Here is a 14,953-nt window from a genome sequence, read left to right on the forward strand (position 1 = left end):
CATTTTTGCATGTTATTTTCACTCATACATTCATTTTTATGCACACTTTCCCCTAATTTATGCACTTTTGTAAACATTGGTTGGTTGGAGAACTGCATTGCAAAATTCAAATCGGTGTGAATCTCGAAGGATGGCTGTGTTTTGGCTCTCGTACAGTTTCAGAAAGTGTGGATTTGATAGATTCGGCTTGAAATACAAACTGAACTGAAATTCTCACCCGTTCCTAGAGTCCAACAACTTCTGTGGGGCAAGAAGTCTCCCCAGTCCCTGGCCTGACGTTCCAGAAGAGAAGGGGCAGACCATGTCCAAAAGGGCACTTCCTACTCTTGCAGTTTGCATCGTTGAACTGGGAGCACTAATGAGCATAGCAAGAAAAGGTGTCTGGAGCCTGAGCCCCCTGGAGAGGATGCAAGCTCCAAATGGGATGACATACGTGGACACCCATCCAGTTAACTGGGCCAAGGCCCAACTCTAGTAGCCTCTTTAGATGGAACCCCTCTGAGCAGCCTGCAAGAGGGATTTAGCTCTGCCTGGCTCAAACAGAGCCACAATTGCAAGGGGGCAGAAGATGTCTGGCTGGAGTGAAGCTGTTGCAGCTGCTGCTTCGGCTCAGGAATGTGAGACCCTGGCCTTGCATGCAGAGGAAATGCCTGGGCCTCTCCCTCCCCTCCTCCTCCTCCCACTCCCAGCTTTTCCTGGCTGAGTTTGGTTAGCTGCCAAGCAGAGCTTGGAAAAGTTACTTTTTTTGAACTACAACTCCCACCAGCCCAGCCAGCATGGCCACTGGATTGGGCTGATGGGAGTTGTAGTTCAAAAAAGTAACTTTTCTAAGCTCTGCTGCCAAGCTATTGCCATTCTCCTGTAACAGCCACACTGGTGGTGGTGGCAGGTTGGCAAGCCCTCCCGCAGCCCCATAGATGAGGGGACGTGGCGGCTTCCTCTGGCACAGTCCATTACTACTTCAGATGAGTTTCCTTCTCCCCTAGAGAAGCCCTTGCTTGCTGGGTAGGAGAGATTCTTCAGGCAGACTGAGCCAGCCCAGTAAGATTTCTGAAGGCAAACCAGGAAAGAAAGGCTCACTTAACTCTCTGAGCTTGTGCCAGGGTTCTGATGGGGTGTGGGGAGAGGAGGAGAGGGCCGGGAAGCCGTAAGCATCCCTTAAGGAGCAAACGGTGGCCGCTGCCATTGACAATTCCGTCCTATAGGGCAGAGGTAATGTGTTCCTCTGGCTCTGGGCAGAGCTCCAGCCGTTTCCAGATGTGCAAGAGCTGGGAGCAGGAAAGAGATGTTGGTGAGGCACAGCTGTAGGCACCAGCCTGGTTGTTTTGCTGCTGATCTCCAAGGCCTTGTGGGTAAATTTCGCTGGGCTTGCTCCAGCTCACCCCACTGGCTGCAGCCTCTGCTCCATGCTCAGGCTTTGGCGTGCTATGCAGGTGGGCTCTTCAGCCTTGCAGGGGAAGGCAGCGAAGAGTCTTCCTAGGCTGCTAGAACGACCCTGTTCCCTTTCCCATCTATATCTCTCGGTCTGTCTTTCAGATATCCAGGAGTGTTATGAGCTGAATTTGCTCTCTGCCTGCAAGGAAGATGGTGCAGTGGATCCGGATCCTGGTGCATTGTCCAAGCATCAAGATGATGCCATCATAAAGTGCTACCTGGAGAATCATGGCCATAACAGATATGTCCTGCAGGTGAGAAGGTGGGCTTCTTCTCGGGTGGCCTTCAAGTTCCTCCACCCTGCTCCAAACCCTAATGTAAGGATGAGGAACATGTAGCCCTTTGGAGGGCTTTGCATGCAGAAGGTCCCAGGTTTAATCCCTGGCATTGCCACGTAGGGCTCGGAAGACCCCTGTCTGAAATCCTTGAGAGAACTGCTGCCAGTCAGTGTTGACAATACTGAGCTAGATGGATCAGTGGTCTGGAATAGATGGCTTCCAAGCATCCTATTTATTTATTCATCCTGATTAGTTTGAACAGAATTTGTGGGTAGGTCAGATGATGCTGGCTTTTCATTCATTCACCAAATTATTCATTTGATTTGCAGATATTATGGCTCCTCAAGCCCCATCGACCGTGACTGTTGGCTATGCTGGCAGGGGCTGATGGGAGTTGGCATCCAGGAACATCTGGAGGGCAACAAGTTTTCCCTTTCCCAGATCTACTGGATGACCATGCTGGGAGTGTACTGGCAATGTGGAAAAGGAGCATCCCGCTCTCTCTCCTTGCCTTACACTTGGCCATTGTGTGTACTCTGCCGTTCGTGACCCAGTTTTGCTCCTACTTTGCATTGTGGTTGCCCCCCCCCCAAATTGCTGCAGGTCATCAACGTGACTACCCTTCATGACTGGTTTATATCAGAGCTGCTTCTCTGCCAGATCCCTATCCTGCTAAGGAATTAGAGTATCATCATCATCATCATCATCATCAATAGTCTTCTACACACACATCTCAAAGCAATGTACAAAACACAGTATAAACAGCTAAAGAATGATTCCAAACAGTGCAGAAGATAGCTGTCTGCCTATCTATCGATAGATCGATCTATCAAGTAGATGCCTATTCATCTGGTTGGGAAAGCATAGAACAGAAATGTCTTCAGTGGTTTCCGGAAAGTGCAGATAGTGGGCCCCTTTCATATTTTGACAGGAATGCTGTTCTACAGAATAGAATCAACCACACCAAAAGCCCTGCTCTGAATTATTATAGAGCAGGCTTCTGAGATCTTTGGAACTTGAAGAATAAACTCTCTTGCAGCCCACAGTGACCTACTGGGTGTATAAGGGGTAAGGCGGTCTCTCAAGTAACCTGCTCCTAACCTGTTCAGGGCCTTATATGTTAGTACCAGCACCTTGAACCTGGTAACAGATTGGCAGCCAGTGCAAGCAAGGTGTTAACATGCTAGAGGTTGTTTGCCAAGTTCTGAGCCTGGCAGTGTTGCCATAATCTCTTGGAAATCTACTCTTCCTCCTTTCCTTCTGGCTGGCTTCCTTGCTCATACTCTGGAAACAGAAATTATTGTTGCCAGCTGAGCCCTCTTTCTGTGTTTGCATTGCATCCAAGGAAGCTGAAGAGACTTGTTTACTGGACATGGGGTGGACCACAGGGTAACAGATGGAGAATCCATAGAATTTAATCCAAATAATCCATTTATTTGCAAGGGCAGGGAAATCATTTTCAGCCCAAGGGCCACATTCTCTTCTGGGCAACTTTCTGAGGGCCACATGCCAGTGGTGGGTGGGGCCAGAAGTAAAACTGGGCAGAGCAACACATATAAATTTTACCTTTGTACAGTAGGTTTGTTTCCACACATACCCCTTTCTATCCTCTCTCCAGACAAGCAAGAGGTATTATCAGTGTTGAAGCATACATTCCAGCCAGGCAAAAACAATCAAGGAGGCTGCAGCCTGGGGAAGAGTCCAAAGGGCCAGATAGTGGGGTCTGGAGGGCCACGTTTGAATCCCAGGCCACTGCTTCCCTGCCCCTGCTTTATTTTTTTTCTGTCTTCCTGAGAATAGACATGTGACCCTTTTGTTGATACCAGTGGAGGTTGGTGGCTCCAATGTCAGTGCTCTGAGTTTTAGTCTTGATTTTCAAGGAGCTGTCCAAGGTACAAGCACCTTGGACAGCTCTTGGAATGTTCGGACTGAAGCCTGAAGTACCCACTGACATTGGAGCCACCTACCTGTCTCCACTGGTTGATACCTACCTGCTGGCTCCTGGGGAGTCTCCAGTGCCACTGCCAGCTGGACTGATGTATCTGGTGCTTTTGACAGGAACTTTGTTCACCTCAATGGGGGGGTCAAACAAACAAACATTTCATGTTGCAAAGAGAGAGCTGCCTCCCCCCACCGCCACACCCCAAGTTGTAGATGGTAGGTTAGCAACTATTGTCTATACATTTTGCAGATTTGTTGTATTTCAAAAGCCTGCAGAGCTTGTTAGGTTGGAGGCAAGAGCTGAACAAAAGCAATGAGCACATGCAGGCAGGCTGGTGATGCTTCCCATCATCCCACTTGGAAACATCTCCAGTCAGAGCAGAGTTTGCAGTTTGGAAACCAGTCGCTGGAGGGCACCAAAGGCAAATCTGTCTTTATCTTTGTCAGACTTCTTAATGATGTTCAGTCCATGCTCAGGGTGCTTGTCTGCCTCCTTTCTTATCAAAGCAGCAAGAAATGTTGTCCCAAAGGTCTGGATCATGACCAGATTGTGCCACTGACTTTGTGCTGGGCCTGGCCCATTAATAATAGTGCAAGCCCCCAGCTGATGCTACTTATCTTTTTGCCTCTTCCCAAGATCCATCTCTTTCTCCCCCCCCCCATCTCAGCACAGGAACAAAGAACCAGTTCTCACCCTTGGCTGGGGAGGGACATTCCCAGACGAGATCTTCGCTGCCCTGCTGTACTAAGTTAGGACTCTAATTGCTGCGTTCTACAGGAGATCCACTTTCTTTTTCATTAGAACAAGAAGATCTATCACCTAGAGCCAAGTGGAAAAGGCACACAGTTACAATTAAAGAATAGTGTGCCTACGAACACATTCTGAGCCTCGGAATTTGTTTTTCAGCACCAGAACGGAACTAAGCTCAGATAGAATAAACAGCTTTACACTTGCTATTGTTAGAGAATCCTTTCGGATCTATTGCAAATTACCCAGAGACCTCCCAGTAGATCCCAGTCTACCTTCTATCTGCTCCTGCTGAAATTATGCATGCCAGCTTAAGCATGCATAAAGCTGTAATCTTCAGCAAGTTGCAGAATCTAGCTTTTCTTGCTGCTTAAGTTTTGTTCGTTTTTGCAGTCCTATGAACCACTGTCAAAACTGTTGTGTAAATTTGTATAAATGTTAGAGATTGTCAACGGTCTGAGATGCGTGTGTGCCAGTGTGTGGGTTCACTGAAGAAAGCAGGCTTTTACCCTGCATTGAGATCACTGAGACTTCAGACTTAGTAAAATAAGAAAAGCTACTTTATGTATAGAAACGCATAGTAGACAGGAAGGCATACCTAGTTCTAACTAACAAACTAAGTTGGAGGCGCAACGCCCAGGTTTGGGAGTTGCCCTCATGGCTCCAGAGGGAGAGAGCACAGACAAAAGTGTCTCCTCTCTCTCCTCGAAGAAGAGAAGAGGAAAGGGTGGAAGGAGGAGGGGCAGATAAGCTTCCTTAAGACGTATCAGTCTAATGATGGAAGGAAGTCAGTCAGAGCATCACAGGTAAAGGTAGTCAAGCCTAGCCACCTGGAGGACCCTAACTATCTCCCTTCTGGAACATAAACAAAAGAACAAAACAGGAGTTGCTCTTGCCCCACTTCCAACAATAACAGTAAAAGGCTGGGTCCTTCTACCCCTTCAGGAGAATCATGTGGGTCTGGTGGGGATCCTGTATACGCAGCCAGCCAGGAATTGTGGTTAGGCCAACTTCATCAATGCAGAGGGCACGGGGTGTGGGCTTGTGTGTAACATCGTGAGTGAGGCTCTTTGCCTGTGAGAAACCCACAGCTCAGCTCTGCAGCCATCCCATTCATTGCTTGTGTCCTTGAAGAGCCCGACTCCCCCCAAGTCTGTGACAGCTGCTGGGTGATGCCAGGGCACCAAGAGTGAGCCCACGGGCGCGTCATGATAGCATGTTTCTTTTCTGCAGCGGAAGCTGCTTCCCTCGCCATGGTTTCTGGGCTGCTGCCTGTGCCTTCATCGTGCCTTTTTAAACAACATTTCAGGGGAAGCTACAGGGACGAGCAGCTTGGGACCAGGACTCAGGGGAGGCTCCACGGTTGGTGAGAGTGACTGAGAGCAGGACCGAGTTGCCGGCACGAGTCTGCAGCCTGGTGGTGGGTGTCTGCAGCGCCTTGCCCAAGGTGAGGTTTTTGATGGTGCTGGGCCTAGGGATGGGGGGAGGGGGAATTTGATGCAGTTCACATTGAAAGGCGAACTGTCCTAATCTGTGCTTATTGAAACAACACGAGGACCAAAACAAGCCACCCATCTAAATTCTAAATTCTCTGAATTTTGTGGTGCAGATTTCTAGTCAAGTTATGTGTACAAAAATGCATGTATTTGGGGGAAGTGTGCATATAAATGCTTGCATTAGTGAAAATAAAAAAACATGCATTATATTAGGGAAAAATTGCTTGCAAAAATGTGTATACAAAAAGATGTTTATTAGGAGAAATTTACATTAAGTGCTGACAAATATTCACGAGGGTTGCTGCAGAAATAGGGGGAACTGAATTTACGGCTGGAAAATGTGAAACTGAGAGAACCATGACAGAGTCGTCCATTTGTTAGCTGGAACAGAGCAGAGCCCACCTTGGGCAGGAACCATTGGCAGATACTTTGTATATGGAAGGTCCCCACTTTCAATCCCTGGAATCTGTTAAAAAAAGTTCAGGTAGCATCTGAGGGGAAAGGCCTCTGTCTTCAGAGAATCTGGACAACTGCTGCCAGTCACTGGCCTAGATAGGCCAATAGTCTGACCTGATATAAAGTGGCTTGCTGTGTCTCAGAGGGCAGTGAGAGAAGGCAGTGCTTCATCTTGTCGGGTCATGTGTGGGGCGACACAGGCTTATTGTGCTAGACTGATCACAGACAAACCGCCGTGCGTGCTGGGCTTGTGTCCTTGCTGTTAGATCTGTCTGTGGACCAGTGTGCCCTTGAGTGAAGAGGGGCTCCTTTGTTCTGGTATCTTTGTGATAATCAGTGGTGGCTTATGGCTCCATGTCAGCGGGACAGTGGAATCCACTCTGGGGTTTAGTCTGAGCTGGCTCCATGTCAGTGGGGCAGTGGAATCCACACCGAGTTTTAGTTTGAACTTTCAAGGAAAGTTTGAAAGCTCAGACTAAAATCCTGAGTGGATTCCACTGCCCCACTGACATGGAGCCACCAGCCATCACTGGTGACAATTCAATTGCTTCATAGCACAAACCAGGAGAAATCCCTTATTTGCAACCTTAACTGCCTGTACAAAAGTGTAGCCTGACTTTTCAGGGCCTTATGCAGGAAATGGCCCTAGATGGCCCCAGCTGCTGTAGCTTCTCTGAGTTTTCCCAGCCAGGCGTTCTTTCTGCGGCAGAGTGGATTGAAAGAGTGTGTATGTGTACATTTCTCTCATCTCTGCAAAGACAGTTGTGCCCAAGCCTCTTCCTCCCAGATCAGATCCTTGGATAGAGATTCCCTGCTTCTCTCAGAGTAGGGGTGTGTGTGTGGTTAGAAGGTGGAAGGCGTAAAAATAGCAGCTCTGTAACATATAGTGTGTATTCTGGAGCAGAGGGTGTCCACTGGAAACATCCTTGTGGTTCCTCGTTTCTGGGGTCAATGACTGGAGCGAGATATTACCCCTGCTGTCAGCTTGCAACAGCTGGAAACGGGCCTTTGCCTTTACAGTGCACAGGATCCATCTTAAGAAGACTCTTTTTCCCTCTCTGTCTCTTCTTCTCTCTGGGACACCACGGCAAGAGCTGCACCTCAATGACATGAGGAAATGGCTCCAGTAACAGATAAGGCGACTGCAACTGAACAGGTGGTACCATGTCACAGACCCCCCTCCCATGCACACACATTTTGGAGACATTCTTTTGTTTTGCTTAGATCAGGTGTAGAGAACCTCAGGCTCAGGGGCTGAATGTGGCCTTCCAGGCCCCTTTGTCTGGCCCTTGGGACTCTCTCCAGGCCACACCTCTTGCCGGTCCTGCTCTGCACTCAACTTGAGCATTGTTATGTGGCTGGAATGTTGAATTCCGATTACGTTTCTTGCTTGTCTCAGTGGAGGATGAAGAGGGCTACGTGTAGAGCCTAGCCTAGTCTACAAAAGGTATTGTTTATAGTTGTTGCTGCACCCACTTTTGCCTCAGACCCCACCCACCACTGGCATGTGGCCCTCAGAAGGTTGCCCAGAAAGGAGTATGGCCCTTGGACTGAAAAAGCTTCCTCCCCCTTGCTTGAACAGCCATATGCTGCATTAGACCAAGGAGCAACGTAGCTGAGCCCATGTTCTGTCCCAGGAAGGGAAACAGTTTTAGCCAAGTGGGGCTTGTACCAGCCACAATATCTAGGGACACCAGACCACTAGCACCAGTTCCAGATGCAGATCATGCACAGGTGAGATTCCAGGGGGCATGATCCAACACAGCAGAAGGTAAGCCCAGCTAAGCAAGGCTAGGCATGGCAGAGGTCAAAGTCCAGAAGACAAACAAGCAAGGTGGACCACACCTTGGATACCTCCAAGTGACAGACTTGAATGTTGCTCCAACAGCCGTCAGGCTGAGCCTTAAACAGGCCTGCAGCTTCCTTTGAGCACCTTGCACCACCCTTGACAAGTGGAGCCTCTGCTCCTAAAAGGGACAGCCTTTTTTTTAAAAGCCATGGGTTCTGGTGATGTGGGGGAGGCCACCAACCTAGAATCCCCAGAGGCCAAATAAAGATGGTGACACAACTTCTTCAAGCTGAAGGGGTGCTGGCATCAAGGGCTCCTCTGGTGAGGGAGCTTCGGAGGAGGCAGGGACATCAAAGGCTGGTTCCAGTGGTGGCTGGTGATGCCATTATTTATTTATTTATTTAACTGATTGATTATTATTTAATTTATATCCTGCCCTTTCTCCCAGCAGGAGCCCAGGGCAGCAAACGAAAGCACCAAAACCACTTTAAAACATAATAAAAACAGACTGTAAAATATATTAAAACAGAACGACGATTAAAAGCATATTAAAACAAAACAGCTGTAAAAACCTTATTTAAAAAAGCTTTAAAAACATGCCAGCGGGGCAGTGCAATCTGCTCTGGGTTTTAGTCTGGACTTTCAAGGTGCTGTAGCACTTTGGACAGCTCCTTGAAAGTCCAGACTAAGACCACAGCGGTTTCCACTGCCCCACGGATATGGAGACATCAGCCGCCACTGGCTGGTTCAAAGGATACATTCTCCTCTCAGTCTCCGAATCTATGGCCTCATGATGACTGCCTGCTATCGCCAGTGTTGGCCAGCCAGAAGTTTCTAGCAAGCCCACAATTATGGCATTTATTTATAGGAATATTTGTCTACTGGTGTTTGGCCCCAAAGTGGCTTACAAACATAGTAACAGTGAAATCAATTTCAAACACTCCTAACATTACTCAAAGAAACTCAGCAACATCTTAAACAACATTCTGGGAATCAGAGAGCATAAAACAGGGGAAGCGCGCGCGCGCGCGCACGCACACACACGCACGGTCCTCCATCCAGACAAGCAAAAACATTCCGGGTGTGAATCAGGGCCAGTGAGGTGTTTGGCCTGGAGAGACTTCCAAGGGCCAAATAGAGGGCTGCATTTGGCCTGCAGGCCTGAAGTTCCACACCCTGGCAGAAAAGCATGTCTAATCAGGCCCACCTCCAAGGTCTTCCAGAAGGCTGGGAGGGAAGGCGCTGGACGAACCTCCCAAAGGGAGAGAGTTCACTGAGCCATTCTTCTCAGCCATTACTGAGAAGACCTTGTACTCCCCAAATCCACTTTGGACAGTGGTGTAATGCAGATCAGAGCAACAGCCCTCTTCCCCCTTGTCCTTGCCACCCAGCAAAAGGGTATCCCAGGCACTCTGCATTTAGCTGTGGAGGAGAGGCTGCTCCAACTCACAACTGCCCCTAAAATGTAGCAGAAACCTGTAGAAGGTGCAGTAATTTTCATTCTGTGTGCCAATGCATCAAATTATCCCAGTGAGCTTCAAGCGCAAAAAGGTCTTCACGGGAAGGTCGAATCCACTAGTTAGCAACAGCGCAAAGCCATTTCTGGCGCCTTAAAGGCCATTTTGTGGATTTATCTGCCGTGGCTAATGAACATCGATAGCTGTCTCTCCTCCCTCCATGAATTTCCCTAATCCTTTTCTCTAATAGCCATCTAGACTCAAAAGCTGTCACCACCTCTCCCGGGGTAGCGGATCCCGCCGTTAATCATGTATTGCACAAAGTGATGCTTTTCCCAATAGTGGTTCTGTGGTCAAGCTCACTGCAGAGACAAGGTTGAGTGGGATGGATCCTGGGAGAGAAGCCTGCTCTAAGCATAGCACCTTTCCAAAGTGGGGTCTTCTCCATCCTGGTTCCAGAATTGTTGGGGGACCAGAGGGCATACGTTCAATCCCTGTCATCTCCAAATAGGGCTGGGAGAGAACACTGTCTGAAATCGCAGAGGGGCCCTGCCAGTAGGTGTAGACAATACTGAGCTAGATGGACCGATGTTCTGACTCAGGACAAGACTTCCTAATTAGACTGGAGATTTTTGTTTCTCTGTCAAGTTAGTCTGATTTTAGGGTAGGGATGGAGGGGAAGGTGTCATTTTTCGATTGCATGCATTGGGTTGTATTCAGTGTTAGTCCTACTCAGAGTAGACCCATTGCAGTTAATAGACTTGACTAAGGTTCATTAATTATAGTGGGTCTGCTCTGAGTAGGACTTAGCTGAATACAGCCCTTGACATACAGAAGGCCTCAGGTTTCCATCATCCAGTTTAAAAAAAATGGATCGGGTGGTGACTGATGAGAAAGACCCTTCTTCTTTGCCTGAGAGATGCCAAGATCCACATCCATTCAGTGTAGACAATTATGGACTAGATGGACCCATTTATTTTATTTATTTTTAAAAATAATTTCTATACTGCTTCATTTCTTTAAAAAAAATCTCAAAGTGGTTTACAACCTAAATTGAACATAAATCAAAGCAGTGGTCCTGAAACTTTGTTTCCCCAGGGACCACTTTGAAATTGCTGAGGGTCTTGGTGGATCACTGAATGATTTTTCTGCCTGTTGTAGCAATTGTCATGCGCTGTGCTAGGTGCTGTGTGATTTTTAGTTGTGGTTGTATTGCTTTCACTTCTTGTATATTGAATTTTATTGTATTGCCATTTGAATTCTGTAGAATTCAAGTTGTAATACAATAAAATGCAATAAATATTGAATACAGTTAAAAATTGGTCTGAATATTTGTTGCAATGGATGTGCCATCTCCCAAATTCAACCACAAATCCACAGACACACCGCAGACCACCTGAATGAAGCTCGCAGGCCACAGTTTGGGAACCCCTGAAATAAAGCATTACAAAATATCAAAACATTAAAGATGAAGGTCAAATATAAAATCACATCTAAAGCAGCATAATTAACAGGAAAACAAGCTATTCCCTTAAACATTACAGATAAAAATTGAATGCAAAAATACAATAAACTCTGCGAAATGGTGTCATTAGTGACTAAAAACAACTGAGACACAAACTGTGCCTACACTCCTCCTGCACCCAGACCCAGTAACCTCTCCCAAATATATCCTTAGACATCCTCAGCATCCAAGCCTCACTCCCCTGCATTCCCACCAACCATACAGATAACTAATCCCCAGCCAAACAGTTATTAAAGAGCAAATGTTTGGCCTACACAAATGCATAGCAGCGTTAATAAGCACAATAATTTCCAACAAGCTCATTCATCCACCACTCTCTCTAGGGCCATATAGTGACATACAAACAGCAATGCAACCACCCCCTCCAGGTCTCAACCAGGTAGGGCCGTTCGGTATACTGGTTCAGTTTCTCCCACTGAATGGTCTTGAGCACCAAGAGCCTGGCCGGCTTCAAAGGCAGCTTCCTGTGTTTTCGTGTGAAAAGAAAGGAGGCCGATCAGATCAGGGTAGGCGGGTCATGATCATTGACATTGGGCATCCATGGAGCGGGAATGGGGGCTTGGTTCTTAGGCCACGAGTGGATCCCCAAAGCTTTGCTGATTCATGTGGGCTTCCTTTCCCCTCCTGGCATGTTCTTGCTGCTGCCTAGCAACCCAGCTGCTGTCTGCATTGAGCCAGGAGACAGACTGCGGCTGGGCCCAATCTGTGTGTGCCTGGCCTGGATTTCTTTTTTTTTGCAGGGGGCGGGGAGGGCAGATTTGGAATCCAGGGCCTAGGAGTCCCACATGTATTCGCGCTGAAAACCCCACGCCACCTACACTGTTCCAGTGGGTGGGTGATTCTCTCTATCTCTGCCTTCAGCTAAGTCGGTCTAGTATCCAGATGATGGTAACAAGGGCATGAGCTATGAGCTGCTCCGTGCCAACGGACATGGCAAGAGGTGTCTCCATGTGGCTGGGGAGGGACTCCTGTATCTCTAACCTATGTGCCTAGGGGAGTTGGAGGCAATACCATTATTCCCAAACCTGTTTGCACCACCATGAAAAGAGGTGGTTGTCTCCTGTGCTTCTTTGTCCCTGGCCCTTGTTTGAGGGCAGAGATCTAGGGCCCTGCTCAGCTGCATGAACCCCCAAACACAGCAGGGCTGGCTTGTCATGTTCTGAAGTAAGAGAACCAAGGCACCAGAAGCTGCCCACCTTTCTGGACCCCTGGACACATATGCAGACTGCAGAAACTTTCAGGCATGCCCTCTCCATGCCAGCAATTAAACTTGAAAAAAAGTGTGTTTACTTTTTTTTTTTTTTAAGCCTGTTTTTTTTTTTTCAGGGATGGGGAGAGATCTGCGGGGGGGGGGGGTTATAGCTGGGGAAGGAAAAAGCAACCCATTCCCTAGCTGTAATCACCCCTCTCCTGCTGCAGTTAGGCTTGAAAAAAATATTTTACTGGCTACAACAGAATGCTTCTTCTGTCGTTATTCTATTTTGTTGAAAGTCCCTTGGAGACTTTTGGGTAACAAGTGACTAACGAGTCTAATAACAGTGACAACAATAATATCTGCTGCTACTACAGTTGTTATTCTTTCAAGCCTAACTTCAGCAAGGGCCAGGAGTGGAGAGGGCAGGACCTTGCAGGTACCAGAGAAGGCCCACAGATGCCACATTGTTGCTGATTCATGTAATACACTGTCTAAAGTGTCCAGAATCAACCATGACCAAACTGCACCACTGTTGGCAGACGCCCTCAAGCCCCTGGCCAGATTTGACAAGGCGTTAGTCCAGGCTATCATTGCTACCTGCCGTGCACTTGAGGACTTCCATCTCAGTGGCAGGTGGTGATAGTGACCACTCCTTGCCTGTGTTTTGGTCCACATGTGGGGAGATGAGAGAGTAAGAGCTGGCCTCTGCACTCAGCTTATCTGGAAATACAGCAGGAGGGAAGAGGTGTGGCTTAGACCTTGGGGTCATCGTAGATAGCTCAATGAAGGCGTCGCCCCAGTGTGCAGCAGCTCTGAAAGAGGCAAATTCCATGCTAGGGATCATTAGGAAAGAAACTGGAAATAAAACTGCCAATATCATTATACCATTGTGTGTGTGTGTACTGCCTTCAAGTCGATTCTGACATATGGCGACCCTATGAACAGGGTTTTCATGAGGCTGTGAGGCAGTGACTGGCCCACGGTCACCCAGGGAGCTTCATGGCTATGGGGGGATTCGAACCCTGGTCTCCCAGGTCGTAGTACAACACCTTAACCACTACACCACACTGGCTCTCTCATTATACCATTACAGTATACAAATCTACGGTGTAGCCGTGTTTGGAGTACTGCATACAGTTCTGGTCATGTCACCTCAAAAAGGAAATTGTAGAGTTGGAAAAGGGCAATGGGAATGATCAAGGAGATGGAGCAACTGCCCTGTGAGGAAAGGTTACAACATTTGGGGCTTTCTAGCTTAGAGAAAAGGCGAGTGATGTGATAGAAGGGTATAAAATAACGCACGCCATGGGAAAAGGGGACAGAGAAAAGTTTTTTCCCCTCTCACATAACACTACAACTCATGGGCATCCAATGAAGCTGAATGCTGGAAGATTCGGGACAGACAAAAGAAAGGACTTCTTCACACAGCACAGAGTTAAACTATGGAACTCTCTCCCACAAGAAGCAGTGAAGGCCACCAACTTGGATGGCTTTAAAAGAGGGAAAGACAGATTAATGGAAGGCAAGGCTACTAGGGTCTACTAGCCATGATGGCTTCACTCTACCTCCACGGTCAGAGGCAATATGCTTCTGAATTCCAGTTGCTGGAACCCACAGGAGGGGAGAGTGCTGCTGCGCTCAGGCCCTGCTTGCAGGCTTCCCATGGGCATCTGGTTGGCCACTGCGAATCCAGGATGCTGGACCAGATGGGCCATTGGCCGGATCCAGCAGGATCTTGTCATGTAGTAGATCATTTGCTTTGCATGCAGAAAGGCCCAGCAGCTCCAGGTAAGGCTTGGAGAGGCCTCTGTAGCCCTGGAGAGCTGCTGCCAGTCAGTGCAGACAACACTGGGCCAGGTGGATCAATAGTCGGACTCAGTATAAGGCACCTTCTCGTGTTCATAACCAGCACAGCCTTGCATTGTGTTTCCAGGCCCGTCGCCTGCAGCTAATGACTGGATGACAGGCTAACTGCAGCTGTATGGTTTACCCTGAACCTACCAGCCATGGGGAGCACAAGCCCAGTGAGAGGTGGGGGGGGGACACGCACAGGAAGAGGATGTCCATGAGAATCTGAATTGCACTTGCAGCGTTGTTTTTGCCCAGGACTAGATTAACTGTTGCACTACGAAATCTACAAAACAGTGTCGCAAAGAAAGATGGACAGGGGGCTTGATTACCTTGGCATTTTCCTTGTGCAGTACAGGAGTCCAGTTCAAAGATAGTCCACTTCTGACTGCCACCCGCACATTGCCAGTGGAAACTGAATCCAGGTGGAAGCTTGCAGATCAGGCAAAGACGCCGTTCCACACTGGCACAATGGAGGAGACAAGCCCAGTTGACGTTGACCTGCATGTAGTGGAGGCTAGTCTGTCTGGGCAAATGGGGTGGTGCCCCCCCAACTGTAGCCTGCCCTCAGCCAGCGCCTCACCTGCTTTCCTTCCTGTTGCTAACCAGTCCAGGGGATGGAATTGCCTGTGATCCTCCTCCTTGTACTTAGTCTCAGTGCTGGCCTTGTAAAACTCTACAGGGAGGAGGAGAAGGGGCACAAAATTAGAATGAGTTGCCTCTGCCAGTCATTGGCTGTGCCTGCCCCTACTGTTTGGGCTTCCTGCCCTTCTGCCCTACCAGCCC

The 14,953-nt window shown here is 48.3% G+C and overlaps 1 protein-coding gene across 3 annotated transcripts in view; it reads left to right on the forward strand.

Moving 5' to 3' along the window:
- The window catches only part of DLG3 (discs large MAGUK scaffold protein 3), a 92,886-nt gene that overhangs the window by 6,139 nt on the left and 71,794 nt on the right, over positions 1 to 14,953 (forward strand). For 2 of the 3 annotated variants that reach the window (XM_061598169.1, XM_061598167.1), the window contains 2 exons: positions 1,537 to 1,688; positions 5,711 to 5,848. In XM_061598169.1, the coding sequence (XP_061454153.1) occupies positions 1,537 to 1,688; positions 5,711 to 5,848 (290 nt within the window). The remainder of the gene's footprint in view (positions 1 to 1,536; positions 1,689 to 5,710; positions 5,849 to 14,953) is intronic. The other variant, XM_061598168.1, reaches the window with a different exon arrangement.

Source organism: Rhineura floridana, chromosome 16 (assembly GCF_030035675.1).
Source record: "Rhineura floridana isolate rRhiFlo1 chromosome 16, rRhiFlo1.hap2, whole genome shotgun sequence".
Classification (NCBI taxonomy): domain Eukaryota; kingdom Metazoa; phylum Chordata; class Lepidosauria; order Squamata; family Rhineuridae; genus Rhineura; species Rhineura floridana.